At 45.7% G+C, this 18,999-nt stretch overlaps 1 protein-coding gene across 5 annotated transcripts in view; it reads left to right on the forward strand.

Moving 5' to 3' along the window:
- Dlgap2 (DLG associated protein 2) overlaps positions 1-18,999 on the forward strand; it is a 724,943-nt gene that overhangs the window by 683,464 nt on the left and 22,480 nt on the right. For 4 of the 5 annotated variants that reach the window (XM_036166326.1, XM_036166325.1, XM_036166328.1 and 1 more), the window contains 2 exons: positions 15,215-15,564; positions 16,456-16,497. In XM_036166326.1, the coding sequence (XP_036022219.1) occupies positions 15,215-15,564; positions 16,456-16,497 (392 nt within the window). The remainder of the gene's footprint in view (positions 1-15,214; positions 15,565-16,455; positions 16,498-18,999) is intronic. The other variant, XM_036166329.1, reaches the window with a different exon arrangement.

The following is an 18,999-nucleotide window of genomic DNA, read 5'->3' on the forward strand; positions in this document are numbered from 1 at the left end:
GGTCGAGAGAAGATAGGTCTAAGGACAAAATAGACCATTCAAAGGCACACCTCAAGTGACCCATCTCCTCCGACCAGACCCCACCTTCAAAGAGACCATTCAATACTCAGGTCTTTGTCTTTGTCCCATCTGGACCAGAGACTGCCAGTTGATGGACAACAGAGCCCTTCAGGGGGTCACCCAGTGGGTCAGAGCCTTCCTTTATGGTCTAACAGCTTTAATAATACAAGAGCCAAACTTAACACATGTGCCATTTGGAGGACACTTCCTATCCAGACCACAACACTAGCAATAACAGCTGTGCTAAGCCAAGTACACCATGCTCACAGCAGTACATGGTTTCAGAACTGAACCCTGGCCCCTGTCTATAGACCCCATAGAGATCCCCCAAAGACTCTACAAACCTCAGCTTAGGTAGGATAAAAGTGTCTATCTCATTTGCTGGCTGTGAACTTCACCTTAGCTTCTTCCAACTCTGTTACCTCATCAGCAGTGAACCCAGAGTATGAACTCATATCCAGGTGATGTTCACATACTTCAGTGTCACAGCAGTTACTATGTCATGGTCAGGTACTTGTCTCTGTCTCATCTGGGCCAGAGACTGCCAGTTGATGGACAACAGAGCACATGTCTCACAGCTCTGGAGGAGGTTCCTAAAATTAGGGAGCATCCAGATCACCACCTGGTGAGGGCTGCTTAAGGCTCATAGATGACACCTTGGCTATATGCCCTCATGTGGCAGAAGGATCAAGGCAACTCTTGGGGACTCCTTTGTTAACATTTTAATCCCACAATGAGGCTCCAGTCTCATGGCTTCATTTCAAAGTATCCTCCTAACACCATCACCTCAGGATGCTCATGGCCCAGCTGTACTTTAGCCAAGGATCTAAGATGCTAGAGATGTTTTGTAGTCATCAAGGATCAACCAGAATGGTTGTCTTGTGCTAATGAAAATTAGACATGGAGTACCATGGCAGGAACCAAAGAGGAAGCAAGCTTGATTAAGAATTATTGAAGAAAGGTGAGAAATTGAAGAAATGGGACACATTTCCAAGAGGGAATAAAAGCCACTGGATTTCCTATGCCTAGGGGTTTTATGGGGCAAAGGCAGAAACTTGACAAAAATCTCTATTGAGACTGATTAGTTCTTTGGGCTATCATGGGCCAAGGCAATGAAGAGCCCACATGCTCTATGACTACCCTTCTGGCCCAACCAGAGAAATTATAATGCATTGTGCATGCACTTCCCAGCAAGGTAGGGTGGGTGAAGCCCCATTCTGTCCATCTGTGACTCCAGTTTTGACTTGGACCATCTGCTAGCTATTAGTTTCTCAGCCAGCATTACTCCCCTCCAACCTTGCAGCCCCAGGTTCTCACATTTACATGATGAGCTTGAAGCTTTATCATGGCGGAGTTAATTCTGTCCCAGCCACTAGGATGTAGCTGTGATTTTTCTTGGTTACCTCACGCTTGGCTCATTGTCGACAAGATGATCTCTTAGGTGGAATCTTCATTAGAAGCCATCCTTATTTAGAATTTAATGTGTCATAATTACCTTCTTTAGATGTAAGGATCTAGAAAAGGACCATAGTGCATTGCATGTGTTCAAGGCCTTTGGGGGGCCAACTGACCTGTCATCATTGGCCCAGAGCCCTGTCCTCCTGTCTGCCTAGTTTAATCAGCTAAATCTACAGTCCTTCCATTCTTCTTCATCAGTGCTTCAGATTCTGCTGTTTTAACCCTTAACCTTCCTGTAACTCCAGCCTGTGTTCTCATGGCAGTGTATGTGAGCACTTTATAGTTCTCACCATGGGTCCTTTTCCCTTACCACCTAGAGAGAACTAGCTCCTGGCTCAGGAGGACTGCAGCACCTTAATTTACTGGGACACAGACATTCATTCCATAGCAGCCTTTCATTTTCCACATTAATATACACATACGTGTCACAGAAATTTAAACATTTTAACCATTACATTTCAGTGTAATCTTGTTTTCAAGTCATTCACATTTTCCTGCACACAAACACCATCTTGGCACATTTGTAGGGTTATCCAAGCAGTTGAAGGATGGGCCTAAGGGCTGGAGCATATTGCATTTGTGCAAAAACTTACTAGAGTCTAAGGGTGTTGGAACAGAATGACCAAGACAGTGATGTGAGTTCATCTTAAGGTCCTCCAGCTCTGGACACATAGCGTATGTGTCCAGGTCTCAAGGCACCTTGCTATAAAGTGCCTGGGTGTGCAAAGGCAGGACTTTGATTCTGGTGAGGATGCCATTGCCATAGTAAGCTGGCTATAGATGCCAGCAGCTGTGGATCCACTGACACTTAGAAAATGTGTCCCATTCTGATTACTGAACAATACCGAGTTCACAGGCTGATGGATGATCCATCCCACAGCCACAGGCCTCATCAATGGGTGAGTAGCATCTCTCATAGCACTAAGCAGGCCATTACTGTCCTAAAGGCATCTCTAAAGATGCATAGATGTATACTAACTCCTCTTGACACCCATACGATGCAGAATCAGTAATGCAGATGAGTGGCTGACAAGAAAATTCATGTATAGTGACACTTACACCAAGGTTTACACTGTCTGTGGGTCCCTCTGTGTTCAAGTATTTAAACTCCACTGTCCTTCATGATTGTCTCAGACCTCGAGGTGTGCTGTTCTCTTTAGAGACTCTCTTTGTAAGGACTATGACTTGACCCTCTGAGACGATGATGTTCAAGAACCAACATAGGACTATTTTCTGTAAGTCGCCTGATTCCCATTCTGAGCCCCAGAAGAAATTCAGCATCAGTCATCCCAGGTGAATGTAGGATGACATCATCACTGAGAGCCCCAGGGGGGCTCCGGGCTGAAGGAGACCTCCTGTTCTAGCCCACTGGTCCAGAGCAGCCTCCCTAGGCTTTCAGTGCCTCCTTCTACATGGGACCCTGTGAGTCTACTGTGTCTGCATGGGCTGTACCCGGACATAGGAGCTCCACTGCAGCCTTGCCCAGCCTACTTCATTGCCCACAAGATCCCCTCCCTCTGTGTCTCCCCCTCTGTGCCTCCTCCCTCTGTTCCTCCCCTCTCTGTTCCTCCTCCCCCACACTCCTCCCTCTGTTCCTCCCCTCTCTGTTCCTCCTCCCCCACACTCCTCCCTCTGTGCCTCCTCCCTCTGTGACCCCTCTTTCTACACCTCCCCCTTCTGCGTCTCTCCCTTCTCCACTGAATCTTGCATTCTCACCAAAGATCAGGTGATCTTCACCAGGACAGACATTATCTTTCCCAGAAAAAGAGCACACAGACGAGGAGCCCCTGATCCCACTTGACATGGGAAGGTTTGTGGGGGAGAGATGTACAACTCCACGGGGACACACAAAAGCATAAAGGTCAAAGGCAGGGATTTTCCCAGAACAGCAACCCACTCTAACTCTTGACTCAGAGAAGAGTTTTGATGCAGATTTCATAGTAGCCTCCTAGCTGCAAACCCATTGCTTCAGACCCTTCAAAATGTCATGCGTCTGCTCTGGAAAGGTACTAATTATTTAGAAGCCTGAACTTAATTGGATTGAACTGCTTTTCTTTAAAACAAAAGATGTTTGTTTAAAAGTTAAGCAAATGCCTCAAAAACATTTAAAGCTAGATGTGGTGGCATGTGCCATCTCACGGGAGACTGAATTAAGAAGATTGTTGACTCCATTCAAACCACGTCTCAATAAAAACATTAATATAACAAAAACCCATAATAACTTCCTTTTGCATTTGCCAGCCATCAGGAATGCTCAGACCCGACACTCTGTGAGTATCAGCTGTTATTGATGGCAGTCAGTGTATTGAGCTAAGACAGATTCTCTCAAGCCAACTTAGTATTTTCAAGATGGATGCAAGAGCTGAATGAGGCTGATTACTCTGAAATCCGTCTTTCATTCCCTTTGAAATGCCAGATGCGTAGAGTGCTGAGCGGCGACGCATGGTGACTTGGTGAACAGTTTTAGGGACTCGAGTTGTAAAGTGTGTGCCACGGTTGATATTTCCCGACGACAGGGAAGGTGGCAGCAAGACAAGCAAGAAAGTAGTTATGTAGAAAGGAGTGTCTGTGGGCACATGGGAAGCAACCCTTGTTAGAGTGAGCCTTCAGACTTATTCCACCTTGACTGAGTCAACTCAGAGTTGCACATTGGGTCTTTTCAACACAAGTGCTAGGGAAGCTTTGAAAAACATCAGGGAATCATCACGAAGAATAGTCATAACACCTCTGTATGGCCATCCATTTATGTACTTATTTGTTGTGCTGAGTAAGAAAAGCAATAAGGAAAAATAAACCGATCAATCATATGAGTGTTGTCCCAGCCATGAGTAAGAGCATCCAAGGCACCTAACTGGTCCTTGCAGATGCAGGTACCCACAAGGGGTGTTGAGATCCAGGAGGAAAGCCCCAGCCCACCAAAATGAGCATGCTCGCTCATCTGAGTCTGTAAATGCCAGTGTGCACTTTCCTTGCTTCCTCTAGTGAGAGCTGACATTTTCTCTTTCATTGTGTTGATTTATAGCAGGTCATTACTTCACTGCCATGCTAATCAATCATACAGTTGATTGAATCAAGTTTACAAATATTTACTTAGTACCTAATGTCCATAAGATATTGCAAGGATGTTCTATGGAATGAAAGGAAACCAAATGAGATTTGAGACAGATCTGGAAGCTGCAGACATGTACAAAGATATTAATAATCATTACCTTCAGAAACATCTATATGAATGCTTGCTGGCTGACATTTAATCTTTTTTCTAATTAATGTCAATTGTTACAAATTGCTCTAGGACTCCCAATGTGGTCAAAATTCCTTTTGCTTCTGCATATTTTTAGGATGAGCTGAGATATTGAATTTTGACTCTAAGAACACAAGTGTTACCTCCCAGCCCTTTCTGCAGATGTCCTGGCAAGTTCTGTGTCAGCTTGATAAAGCTAGAGTCATTTGGGAAAAGGAACCTCAACTGAGAAAATGCCCCACTGTGTTGACCTGTGAACAAGGTTGTGGTGCGTTTTCTTGGTTCCTTATTGATGTGGGAGAGTCCAGCTCACTGTGGGTTGTGCCACTCCTGAGCTGGTGGTCCTGAAGTAGAGAAGAATGCAGACCGAGCAAGCTTTGGGGAGGCGTAAATGGTACTCTACCATAGTGTCTGCATCAGTTCCTGCCTGGAGTTCCTGCCCCGACTTTCCTGGATACTGGACTGCAAGCTGTAAGAGGAAATAAACCCTTTTCTCCAAGTTTCTTTTGGTCATGGTGTCTTACCATAGCAATAGAAATCCTAAGGCAGTAAAGCAGGGCTACATTTGTGAGGATCCTCCAAGGCTTATTTTCTTTGCTGTTAGGACTTAGTAGGTATGGTAGGTCATTAAGAGTGCAACACTGGATGCTTTTGGAAAAATGCCCAGGGCAAACCAGCAAGGCTGTGACCCCTATTACTGGTGCTGTGAATCATGAATACATCAGAAAATTCCCCCTCACAAACCTTTGGGACTGGACATTCTTGGAACATTTTGAGGACATGCCAGTGTTGAAGAAGCCAGAGTTGCTGAAGGACAAAATCATGTGGCTAAAAGTCATGGTCTTATTAGTTCTTGTGGCCCCATCTTCCCAGATACTCCTCACATCCACATGTGGCCCCATTCTTAGGGATATCCAGAACCCACAGATCATTCAGAGACCCAGCATTTGCTCCATATAAGGACTTGATAAGATCTCTGTCTTTCCTAGATGTATTCAGGACTGAGCCCATCCCAGATAGACATGATGGATACAGATAAGAACTCCATCACACTGTCCCCAATTGTAGATGCAGCAGGAGTAGACATGTGGTCCCCGGGGCAAACAGCTCTTCTGGAAAATGTCCTGCCACAGCCTTTGGAGCCACTGTCTGGCCACCAGCTGCTTAGATATGTGGCTTTTCTTCTCTATACCCACTAATACATGCATACAACTCGTAAAAATGAAGTCTTTCCTATGTCAGATAGCATGGAATGCTGCCTGCTTTGCAAGACAAATCCCAGCTATAGACAGAGATCTGTTGCCATTCCCTGTCTAGATTGGTGCTTATCAGAAGTAAACTTGTTTTGTAAGAAAGGAAAAAGATGAGATGCTTTCCAGGGTGTGGAAATAAGCTAGTACCACATCTGGACAGATGTTTATTAGTCCCTAAATTTCATGTGGAACATAACTCTTCATAAAGCCATGGCATAAAGCCAACATGCCTACACAGATCATGTTGTAAAGCCATCTGCTCAGTAATTAATTCCCTTTTTGCCTTGAGAACTAAGTGGTTTCCTTCATCACGTCTTCACTGGCAAGTAGCTTTAGAACTGGGAAAAGCATGTGTCTCTCTTTCTTTAATAATTCTATTAATCTAGGACTGACTGGCAATAAGTCAGACCCTTACTTAGCAGGGAAGACAGCAAGGTGCCACATGCCCAATGCTTGCCAAGGGTTTAGTGTGGTAGCATTTGGACTCTCCCGTGTGTCCTTCAGCCTAGGATGGACAGTTCACTAACCCTCTTTATTAACCGTCTCTCTCCTCCACTAGAATATGAGCATTGTGAGGCAAGGATGTTTCTTGCAACTAAATTCATAGTACCTGAAATAGCATGTAGCGTATTATATCTATGTACTAAATTTTTGTGTATTTACTGAATGAAACAGTGAATAAATGAATGTGTGATTAAAGAATGAATGAATGGGATTTCTCCATCTCTGTGTAGACTTGCATAAGCTGCAGGTACTGTGGGATTTAAGGATGAGTTTTCTGAATGAAGAGGATGGGAGGTGAGGAGAAGCAACAGAAAGGAAGACCTAGTGTCTTATTCTGTCTATAGCACCCAGTATACTGTAGGCTGTTCTTATATGTTGGGATTTGTGGACTGATTAACTATGGGTAAGCTATTCCTGTGTGTGGGCTTCTGTAGAAATTCTTTATAATTCATTATGAATTTGCATCTTTGTTTCTATATACCCTGGGGTTAGAGGCAGATTTCCTTAAATAAAGAATAGCATTTGCGACATAAGGAGAGCCAGCTGGCAGACAGCACCAAGAGCCCCTTTGACTGCACAGCAAATTGCCACTTTGGCCCATACATCGTGCCTCCGGGTTTCATACCCAAGCAGAGCCATGATGAGTCACTGTCTCCAGGACTCCATCTTCTGCCTAAGTCCCCTTCGCCTGGGCCAGGGACGGGCTGGACTTTCTAGAGACTGAGAGTGTGGTGAACCTGCCTATCCTGTGCAAAGCTCTGGTTTTTTTTTCATAGTGCCATAGTGAGCAGAGGATTTTAAGCCTATAAACTTCCATTGCCAAGGAACGGCTGGAAGGTACAGAAAGCATCTATTGTAAGGACGCTCCAGATCTGCACGGAGTTTGTCTTAGCACTTCATGTGGGATGCAGCAAGAGAGCCATGACCCTTCACCTTTCACAGTGAGGTGTCTGCAGCCATGATGCCTGTGATGTATAAAGTCAGTCGCTCCAACACCCACACCCTCATTCTCTTAACAGCCATAGGCCTCCAGACCACTGGATGGCCATACTTGGCCAACTCAAAGTGATGGCATGTATTGATTCACCCAGGCCTTGAGGATTCTCGGAGGACCACACTCCAAGGACACTGATTTGTTGTCACAGCTGACATCGGCTATCTGCCCAGACAGTCTCAATGAGACAGAAGACTAATCAACACTTGCCTGTGCTGTAGAGAGAATCAATATCTGCATCTTCCTTTCCATTCTAGTCACCTTGGAATTATGACTATGCAGTCCATGATGTTTGCTTGGGGCCTCCAAACAGACATTATTTAGTATATGTTAATTTTGCTCTGAAACATCAGTAAGTCAGGTATGCACTGGGTCTGCCCCTGCAAGACACATTTGCTTTATTGTTCATGAATTCTTTAGAGCATCATCTCTTCCTTAATTAAGAGATGTTAATATCTAGATATATTTGCCTCTGTAGGTCAGTAGCACCTCTGAGTTGAAATCAGCGAAGATCCACACAGAATTAGCCTTCCCTCAAAACTCCCATGAGACAAATAGGATTCCCGAATCACTCAAGGAGAGACTCCATTCATATTAACAGTCTGAGTGAAACTAATGTGTGTGCACATCGATACACACTGTGAGACAAATGACAGGGCTATCCACCACAGTTCAAAATTTGTCACCAACACAGTCCATGCCCCCACCCCAGCAACCTAATATGTCACAGTTATCAACCTGTGGGTCACACCTGGATTTATTTTCTCACGTGTTCCCGTATAAGTTTAAGGTCTTTGTGAGCACTGAGGATCAGCCCCAGGACCTTCCATGTGGACTACCACTGTTCGACATCCTGGGCTTTTTGAGACAGTCTCACTGTGTTACTCATTGTAGTCTCTACTCATGGCCTTCATCCCTCTGTAGGTTTGGAAGGGAGACAGCATATGTGGCTTGTTCATTTTAACTTCTCTTGTGCAATGGTCTCATTACAAAGTTCCCTGCTGGCCAGCAATGTTGATGAAGTCCCTTCTGGGTTACCTGGCCCTTAGTGGATTCTAAACATTTAAAAAATTGCTTGGTTCTTCACATCACAGATTCCTGTCCAAGCTTTTCCTGTGTGGTGTGATTGATTTGCAGATAGTTAAAACATAAACAGGAAGTGTCTCCACAGTAAAGCAGCTGTCATTGCCTTGTTCCCCAATCTGGGAGATGCTGAGCACCAGTTACACTATAATTTCTTGCTAATTAGCACATTCTAAACAGGCATCATAGCTGCTAACCCTCAGTGTGGCCCCAAAACTTGTGTGGCCACATAATTGTTTTAAAACTTTAGGGAGACCATTGTGTAAATGCCCGTGGAAGTGATTTTAATGTCTTGGCTTATTTATACTTATGTTTTGAGACTAACATTAATTAAAGTGTCAAAATGTCTATAAATCTTTTATGTCATTTTTTTTTCCTTCAGAGTTTGGTTTCTCTGGTTCCTCTTCTTATTTAGGCAGTCTTGGGCTTGATTACTGTAATTCCTTTTATGCTGCTATACTTAAAGATATAATTAAGAGAGTGCTGTGACTCACAGGATGGTGTGTACATCCAGACAGAATGGTGATGCCTGCCATTCAGAATATGCTCTGCATTGATTATATATTTGTGCTTCATACCACAGAATACCAGAATTGGCTTGCAAATGACATTCTGGGTTTGAATTCAAAGATGGTCTCCTGGAAACTTAGAAAGCTAGGACATAGCACTGTCATAAGGAAAGGAGAATGGGGCAGTTTGTTCCATTTCATTCGAATTAACTCCATTCCAACAAAGGGGGTTGATTCAACTCTCTGCTCAGACCTTGGTTAATCCAATGTGAAGTTATGCTTGTAAGCATGGAGTCACACTTATGCATAGATGTTCCATGTGGAGTCAGATTATGCATGCTGGTGTCTCTAATGTGGCCACACTGCTATGTGTGAGCATCCCAAGTGGAGCCACATTGGTATGAGGTTATTCCCAGTGGAGGCATGCTGTGTGTGGCAAGGGTGTTCTGGAGCCATGTTGTGTGTGTTTGGAAGTATCCCATTAGTAGCATGGATAGAATTTTCTTTCTTATGATTGAATTTCATAAATACACATGTAGTAACTTGATAGCAATCTCTGAAGAAGTAAAGGATTTGGACCAAGCTCCGGGTTGCCGTGGTATTTATTCTTCCTGCTCACTGAGAAATATGGATCATGAGAGGCATTAGGTGAGCATGGTATAACAAGTACTCTTCTGAGTGCTTAGCAGTAACATAGACAAGCACAGAGATGGAAGGGGAGAATTCCTCCAAGGCCTCAAGACCACATCATCTCATGTCTGTAGAAAGGATGGTGTAGTTATTCCTCATAGCATGGGCAAGGAAGTGCATGAAGCTGCCTTGCTGAAGCTGGAGTGTATATACAGCATGCTTGAAGGGTGGCTCAGCTTTGGCCTGACAGTCATAACTTGTCTTTCATCCTGATTCTTCTATTGTGATGACATGGAGGTGAATTTCAGATATTAAACAACATGTCATTTTCAAAATGCTGAACAATTATAATAATTAATTCAAGATATCAAAATAATAAACATTTTAAACTGTATCAAAGCAAAAATCTGAAGCACTACCAGGATCGTGGGCCCTACAAAAATGTTTCCTGAAATCTACAGCATGATTCCCACATGTGATGTCTGCGACATTTTTATCTGGGCCTGTTGTATAAACCTCAAAGATTTCAGGCATCTCTGGGCCCTTCACCTGGGTCTATGGCTGTCACAGGGATGGTATCTATGGTCACAGGTGGGCTGAAAAAGTACTCAGGTGTAGATTGACTGTGAAAATTAAAAATTATATGGTTTTGCTGCAATACAGTTGACTTTCTAGCAATTAAAAAAACATGCATTTGGATTTATTTTCAAAAAGGTTTAGTAGGAAAATATGGTAGCTGAAGTAATGCATTTTACTTCTGCAGTAAGAAGTATGTCTCTTCAAATGTTCTGACTGTAACCAGTCAAGGATATCACCTGACATTGTGTTACTGGCCCCAGGTAGACATTATCTCTGCCCCTCTACACAGGCGTTATGGCCCAGCCTGAGTCCATGACACACAGACTTGCAGTGCACAGACACAGCTCTGAAAGCTGCCAGGCTATTTTTATCTTGTCATTCAAGAAAGGTCACCACCCCTGCCTCCCTGCTGCAGCATAGCAAGCCCTTCTCTGGGTTCAGCAGGGAGAAGTGCCCACTAATTCATTAGCCCCATATGCTGTGTGGCTCCTATTTTACAAGGATCAGGTTCAAGAGTCCTATCTTTACCCTGTAGGCAGTGTGTCACCAGTAGGAAGGCATGTGTCTGGTTTCTCTGGGCTCTCTAAGGACTGTCCTAAGAGTCCCCATAATTATGCTACTGATTTGCTAAAGGGCCATGAAGCAACAAAGTTTTGGTTGTTATATTTTTCCGATACTGGTTTTTATTTAAACACACATAATGGGTTCTGCATTGTAAGCTGGATATGGGATGCTTTCTTAGATTGGTATGAAGTAGAATTTGAGTGTTTCCTCAAATTTCCTGGAAAGGCCAACTGCCATCAACTTTCACTTTCTTGAAGTTCACCTGATAGGAGATTTGATATTCTCCAGCATGGTGTGAAAATAAATGTGACTATTTTAGGACAGACACAAACATTTAACCATGTTGATATGCACAGTGTGTGTGTGTGTGTGTGTGTGTGTGTGTGTGTGTGTGTGTGTGTGTGTGTGTGTGTATGTCCGTGTGTGCATGTGTGTGTCTGTGTACATACACATGTGGATTTGGAGCCATGTGGAAACAAGAAGACAAGTAAGTGCCTTCTTCAACACACTATATTTTTAGAGACAGGATCACTGACCGAATCTGGAGCTCAATGATTTCACTAGACCCCAAGATTTGTAGCTACACCCCCCAGGTTCTAGGATTGATTATAGGCATGATCCCCTGTACCTGGATTTTTGTTTAGATGGGCCTAGGGGATTAAGCAGGTCCTCATGCTTGTATGGCAGGAGGTTTATTCAATGAGACTTCTCAGCAGCCCTACATGCCAATTTCTGATGCTTCTTGATTCTGTGTTCTTCACCATCAGCATGGGCAGGGACATGAGATTTCCCTAAAATCGGTATTCCCACTGAGAGACCCAAGGCTGTATGGTCTATGTATGTCACCAAGAGCCCAGCCCACCATCAGGCTCCATGTTTTCCACATGACTCTGCTGGCTTCCTCCCAGTCAAGCAAGACAGAAATGCACCCAGAAAGGATCAACTCTCCTCCTACATACAAACTACATCAAAGGGGTGGCATGAGGATGGCTATTTAGTTCCAATTGCTGTTATGTGGACACGCTTAAGTCAGTGGTTCACAACCTGTGGGTCATGACCCCCTTGACATATTTCTGTCTCCAAACAATATTTACAATTCATAACAGTATCAAAATTGCAGTTATGAAATAGCCAGGAAAATAATTTTATGGTTGGGGGTTACCATAACATGAGGAACTGTATGGAAGGGTCACAGCTTTAGGAAAGTTGAGGACCAGTGCCCTAAGTGCTCTTTCAAGGTGGATCTGCCACTTCTCCTGTAAGTGTGCACAAGCAGTATTTGTGTCCTCCATAAAGAAACTGCAAAGCTATTAAGGGTGTAATGAAAAGACTCTAAATGGACTGTGGCCTCCAGGGATGGATGAATGTGCTCCAGTCCAGTCTGCTCAAACTTGACCCATGCTGACCATTGTAAACAAAGCTGAGAGCCAGTGTTATTTACCTGTACACATGTGTCCCTACACTTGACCTCAGAGCACAAGAGTCATGTAGAAAAACAGAGTGATTGGTTCCTCTGGGGTCCTCAGCCTCATCACTGTTGACATTTGGAATGAAGAAGTCTCCACAGTACCATGGTAGAGTGAATCTAAACACCCAGGGTGTTTAGAAGTATCAGTACGCTCTATCTGAAAGATGCCAGATCACCCCATCTCTACCCTCAAAAGCATCACCAGACTCTCCCAAGTTCACCTGATGGAAAGGAATGACAGGCACACCACAGCTGTGCACATATGTTCTTCCAACACAGAAGGGTGAGAGACCCATCCGGAAAGCTCCATGAGGACAGGGCCTTGTTTGCTTGCACCTTGACCAAGTACTTCTGGGCCTTCCCTGACCCACACAAAGTGAGATGGCAACAGGGCAGTGGCCCTGCCTCTCAGATAGATCTGTTGTACCCAAATCCCACTCAAGTTCACAAGTGAGAGATGGGGCAAAATTAGAAATTATGGTAGCTGGCAGATATGTTCTGTGACTTTGTATATGCATGAAAGGTGGAGCATGGCCTAGTCCCCAAGTGTCATACTAGTTGGGCCAGTCCCTCTCTGACAGGCCACTACATGTACACTCCTGCCTTCTTCTAACCCAGCTTAAACCTGTTCAGAGATCAGAGCCCAGGCAAGGCACACCAATGCCAGAGCAATTATAGAGCCAGATGCCTAAGGCTTCTGCATAGGGCTCTCAGAGTCCAGCAGCTAGCCACTGCTTGTTTCTGCTCCAACCCCTGACAAATGCTGGAGTCCTACTCCCAGAAACTGCCAGTGACCAAGCCCCATAAATCCATGTGGAAGAGCCCAGCTCACCCAAGTCTCTTCTTATGTGTGCTTGAGTGTCCTTTCCATACTGACCTCTGAAGCAGGACCCTATTACATAGGTCTCACCATTGCCTTTTCTATGCCTTCTCTACTGTCCTGGACCACACAGACACATTACCCTATGGAGATTCAAAGAGGCCAAAGGCCATGTCCACCAGCAATGTGTTTCCAGCCACTGCCTCTCTCTCTAGCCTAATCAGTTTGCTAGCTAGACTTTGCATTTTTATGGTGTTTTTTCCTTGTCCCCCCAAACGTGTTCTGAATGAGCTTTAAAATACTTAGGTTACTGCCTTTTACCTTCATTCTCTGAGAAGCACAAACCAATTCTCAAAATTTTTATAGACAAAAAAAAAAAAAATCACCTTTCAAGGCATGTGGCTTTTCTCTGTGTCCCACATTGAGAGCACAGCATTTCTATTTTAGAATTAAGCTCTGGGATTCCTGTGGTCTTCCGCTTGGTGACTTTGGCTGTACTGTGAAGTTATTGGATCTTCAGCAAATATGGGCTGTAATTATGTTCCACTCATGGGGCATAGAGGAAACCAAGGTCAGTGTTTCCAAGACAAAAAGAGCCCAGACCCCCACAAATGGTCAGCAGTAAAAGAGGGGATGAATGGGGGAAAGGCCTGGGAGACAGTATTGGCAGAGGCAGAGTTGAGATGGGAAAAAGTGAAGGAAACGTTTTAAGGAGAAGGAGTAGAGTGAGAAGAACATAGGTGGGACAGGAAGCTCCCAGAGTGGATTGGGAAGGATGTAGGACAGGGCAGTGGTCCAAAAGCCCAGACATCCCACCCATCACGGGAACCTGGTCACGTGGACCTCCGACTCTGCAACCAGAGAAATGAGGCACAAAAGAGACACCACACAGATGTCTCCATCTGTCACGCTTCAGAAACAATTTAGTGTGAGGCGAGGGAGAGCTGGGATTCCAAGAGACGTCCAGAAAAACCTCCAAGGGGATGCCATCCCACAGGGTGAATCACAGGCAGGAAACAGTACTGCAAACAATAACACGGGGCTTTCCAGTTTGGGAACCTGGAGCCAAGGGAGTGAAGGGTGAGGAGTGTGAGTCTTGGGGTTTTTATGAAAGGTAGCCATGGGCGATGTCAGCATGGATGGAGCAGGAATCTTACCGTGTACGTATCTGAATCTGAAAATCTGAAAATGGTATCGAGAATGTTTTCAGTGTTTAATAACTCTCCTTAAGGGATGATGAATTCCTGCGAGCAGAAGATCTTTGGAGAAAAGAGAAAGAAAGGTGTTTCCTCTGGGGCAGACAAAGCTCAGGGTGATTTGTGGCACCCACCTCTCTACCAGTTTCTATCCTGACTCTTCCCACAGTGCTCTTTAAAAACATCCCCACTCATCAGCTTTAACACACTGTCGTGATAAGCTCACTACACTTCATTCGTCAGCGTGAGGTAACAACTACTCATTATAAAGGTCTTTTTAGAATATATAATCAGAAGAGAGAAAACGATAAATATTGCCACTCAGCTATTTGACTGGCACGGGTTTCTCACACCAGTGATTCCCTGCCTGGGCATTTCATTTTTGTTTCTGATTTGGGGCCCTGCCTGCTTCCCTCACCTAGTGTGGTAAAAGGGGGTTTTAACACAACACCATGACCTCTGTGAAGTTAATGGTGTAGAGTTGTTCTGTTTTGCACAGTCACAGACACAGACACACAGACACACACACACACACACACACACACACACACACACACATTTCTAACTTGTGTTGCTGGATACTTAGGTGCTTTTATAATTTTTTCCTATCTTTATATATATATATATATAAAGATAGGTAAAAATTATATATAATATAAAATATATATAATATTAAAAATATATATATATCCATACAGGTATCTTTAAGCATAGCAGGATCTTGCCTATTTTGCCTGATTTTCTAAGGCCAAATGTCCAGAAACAGACTAACCAGGCTGTGAGGAGTGCGCCTGTCAGAGCTATAGACCAGCTCCATGGAGGAATTCAACTGACTGAGCTTTTTTTCTCTTACAGCTGTCTCCTACACAAATTATAAGAAGACACCTCCCCCGGTGCCTCCACGGACCACTTCCAAGCCTCTGATTTCAGTGACGGCCCAGAGCAGCACAGAATCCACACAGGATGCCTACCAGGACAGCCGTGCCCAGAGGATGTCCCCATGGCCCCAAGATAGCCGTGGTCTCTACAACTCCATGGACAGTCTGGACAGCAACAAGGCCTTGAATCTGGCTCTGGAAACAGCTGCAGCTCAGCACCATGCTGCCGACACCCAGAGCACCTCCACGAGGACCAGTGACAAGGCGATCCTGGTGTCCAAGGCTGAAGAGCTTCTCAAAAGCCGCTGTTCCTCCATCGGGGTCCAGGTAGTCTCCCCTGACCACCCTCTCTAGCATCGGCGTAGGTTGAGTCAAAATTCAAGTCACAGCCCCAAGTTTGGCCCCTTCACAGAAGCAAGATAGTAAATGCTGCTGAGAGGCCACGTGTGCCTGCTACAGCATGAGAGAGCCCAGAGCAGAGTCCACGGAGATGAGAGGCCCCGATACCTAGGGACCCCTAGAAGTGTGGCCCTCAGGGCTGACAGCTAGGTCAAGGATTTGGATAGATTATCCAGATACCTATAAAGGGGGAGGGGATCTTGTCACAGTGGTTTGTTGAAAACATTTCAGTTTTCAGTCCTCAGGGAGTGTAAAGAATAAAGCAAATGGTGTGAGCTAAGGATGTGCCCAACTGGAGCAGTGTGTGGCTGGGCCCTTGATAACACAGCCATCTGCCCCCAGGGACCTCTGTGTATAAGAGCAATATCCAGTTATTTCGGACCTTGCATGGTTGCCCTACTGTCCCATTAGGCCTAGCAACCTGGCTGGCCCTGCTACTCCTCCACTGACACAGGGAGCCTGGCTTGGGTCTTGGGAAGTACACTTAATACAGAATAGGAGGGTCCTGCCTCACAAGTGGTCTCAGGGGACATCCTCTGTCCAACCCCTAGGGGACATGGGTGCTCAGGCCAAGTTTTGCTGTTTCGTAATTTGCCTCTTGCTTTTTGCACCTCCGCTCAGCCTGTGTCTGGCAGGTTTTAAAGTCATGATGATTAATTCTAAACACACTCATACATCCTACAAGGAGGAGGTGCACAGAGCTGGAAGTAACGGCCCCATACAGGACTGGGGGGACAGGCAGAAACCCGGGGGGCGTCAGCCCGCTGGCCTGGGTCCTTGAGCCAGGTCTCCACACTGTGGCTTCGTTGTTTTGTTTAGGATTCTGAATTCCCTGATCATCAACCCTACCCAAGGTCAGATGTAAGTATCCAACATCTCCAAATCCAAGTTCGCATGAAGTTTTTTCCTTTCTCTCTTCTTTGGATTCTTCCTATAACTGCTCTCGTCACCTCTGTCCTGGCTCTATGTGCCAGGCACTTTGCTGGGTGCTTTACACTGTTGCACAGAACCCTTGGCACGCCTTAGGAATGACTCAGCCCCAACCCCAGGTAAAGACACAACTTACAAGCCTGAGGGGTCCTAGAAACGGGGAAAGTGCGGGACATTCGCCGTTTCTCTCTCTCTCTAGGCACATCTGTAGTAAAGAACCAGAGTTCTCCAAATGCACCAGGACATAGTCACGACCAGCTCTTCAAAGTCTCCCTGGTGTTCTTTGCCACGGTTATCCATCCATGGCCCTCCCTAGGACTGAGGGGAAAGTCTCACCTCTGAGACGCTAAAAGGAGCTTATAAAGATAGATCGTCATGCTCCAAAGGGACACAACACTTCCTGGTGTTCCTCCTAGCTGGGCCTGTACCTGGACTCACACACAGTGTCTCCTCCTTTGTGGCTGGACCCCACATACCTCTGGCCAAGTCTGTGCCCCTGTGAATGTTTCCAGGCCCTGTCCTCCCTCGCTGTGTTCTCCGGGGGCTGGGCCCACGCCTCCTGTCTCTCGGTACCCCAGCACCTAGCACAGTGCCTGGCACATTGCGAGCTCTCAGTTCATGTTGGGTATGGAGTGAATGGCTGTTTTGGTGGTGAATGCTTAGTGGAGATACGTGTGGATGCCATGACAGGTGGTAAACTCATTCAACTTCCTTTTTCAATGGAGAAAGAAAAAAAAATTACATGAACCTGGAACTTCACAGGTGTCTGAATAAAATCCGTTGAAAAGCTAAACTCAACATGTAGTGGGGGAAACATAAATGTCAGGGTAACAAGGAGATGTGGCCAGGTCCCTGCTCCACCAGTAAGAGTGAATACTGAGAGCAGTAGCCTTTTAAACAAGTGAAAGATCATTCATAGGCATCCAGGGACTAGCGACAAGCCAATGCTTGGGGCGCATGAGGCAGACATAAACAACAAGCTTGTCCCTGCCCCTGCCTCTCTGCCATGTTCTCACTTAATCCTCTCTAATCCTCTCTGTGGACCAGGTGTCATTATGCCCAACCACTGGAGAGGAAACCATTGACCAGGGAGGGGAAGTACCTTGCCTAAGAGCACATGGCTGTGAGTGCCACCATAATGGATGAAGCCCAGGAAGTAGCCTCCCACAGCCCTGACAGAGCTATGCTGCCCAGAGACTAGAAACTAAACTGGGAAGTAATTCTGCATCAGAGGAGCCTGCATCAGCATCCCTCATGTACCCTGCTGGGATTATCCCACCTGCCTGACTTGTCCTTAGCTTCTAGAGAGGGGCCGTCAACATGGTGTCTGGCTCTGAAGGGCACTGCTTCCTGCCTGGCCCAGACCCCTGCCCAGTTACCCAGTGTCTTCAGGGTTTTATTGCTGTGAAGGGACACCATGACCATGGCAATTCTTACAAAGAACACTTAATGGAGGCGGCTCCCTTGCAGTTTCAGAGGTTCAGTCCATTATCATCATGGTGAGGAGCATGGTGGCTTGCAGACAGACATGGTGCTGTAACTGAGAGTCCTGCATCTTGACTCAGGGCAACAGGAAGTCGATTGACTGTCACACTCAGTGAAGCTTGAGGAAGCCTGCCCCCACGGTGACACACTTCCCAACAAGGCCATGCCTCCTAATAGTGCCACTCCCTTTGAGGGCCATTTTCTTTCAAACCATTATACCCAGAGCCTTCCTTTTCTGGGGAAACTTGGGCAGAGCCTGTGAATGCACACAGCATACAGTCGGTAACTGTTGCCCTCTCTGATGAACACTATGACCCATTGGCTCCTGGAGTAACCACTCCTAGTCTGCAGGTATCATGTGACCCTGTATAATCAAAACAAAGATCCAGGGGCCTAGAGAGATGGCTCAGTGGTTAGGAGCATGCACTGTTCTTGCAGAGGAGAGGAACATGTCAGAAAACTCACAGCAGCCTAGAGCAGCTCCAAGAGATCCAGCGCCTCTGGCCTCCACAGGCACTGCACTCATGCACACATGCACAAACAGACACAAACACACAGAATCAAAAATAAAGGAACACTGTTTAAAGACTAGGCACCGGGATCTAAATGGAGCCTGCTGGGCTCTGCACAGTGTGGTTCTTGTAGCGCTCTTTCTGTGGCCACATCCCTCACTCTATTCTCCCTTTCTGTCCAGCTTAGAGTAAACATGCACTCCACAGCCCCTGTTCCTTAGATGGTTGGACCCTACGTGGTGAACTCAGCCTTAGGAACACGGGGTCGGTTCTTCAGAGCTCTGGACTTTAAACCAGATCTGGAGCTGACCTTTCCAGCCCTGGGGTGAGAAGAAGAGGCTGCGTCCTCTGGAGTGCCTTCACAGGTCATCAGACCTGGAGCTATCTGTCATCTGGCTCCCTCACTCTTCACCATGAAGGGCCTATTTAACCCTTT

This window comes from Onychomys torridus, chromosome 17 (assembly GCF_903995425.1).
Source record: "Onychomys torridus chromosome 17, mOncTor1.1, whole genome shotgun sequence".
Taxonomy (NCBI): Eukaryota; Metazoa; Chordata; class Mammalia; order Rodentia; family Cricetidae; genus Onychomys; species Onychomys torridus.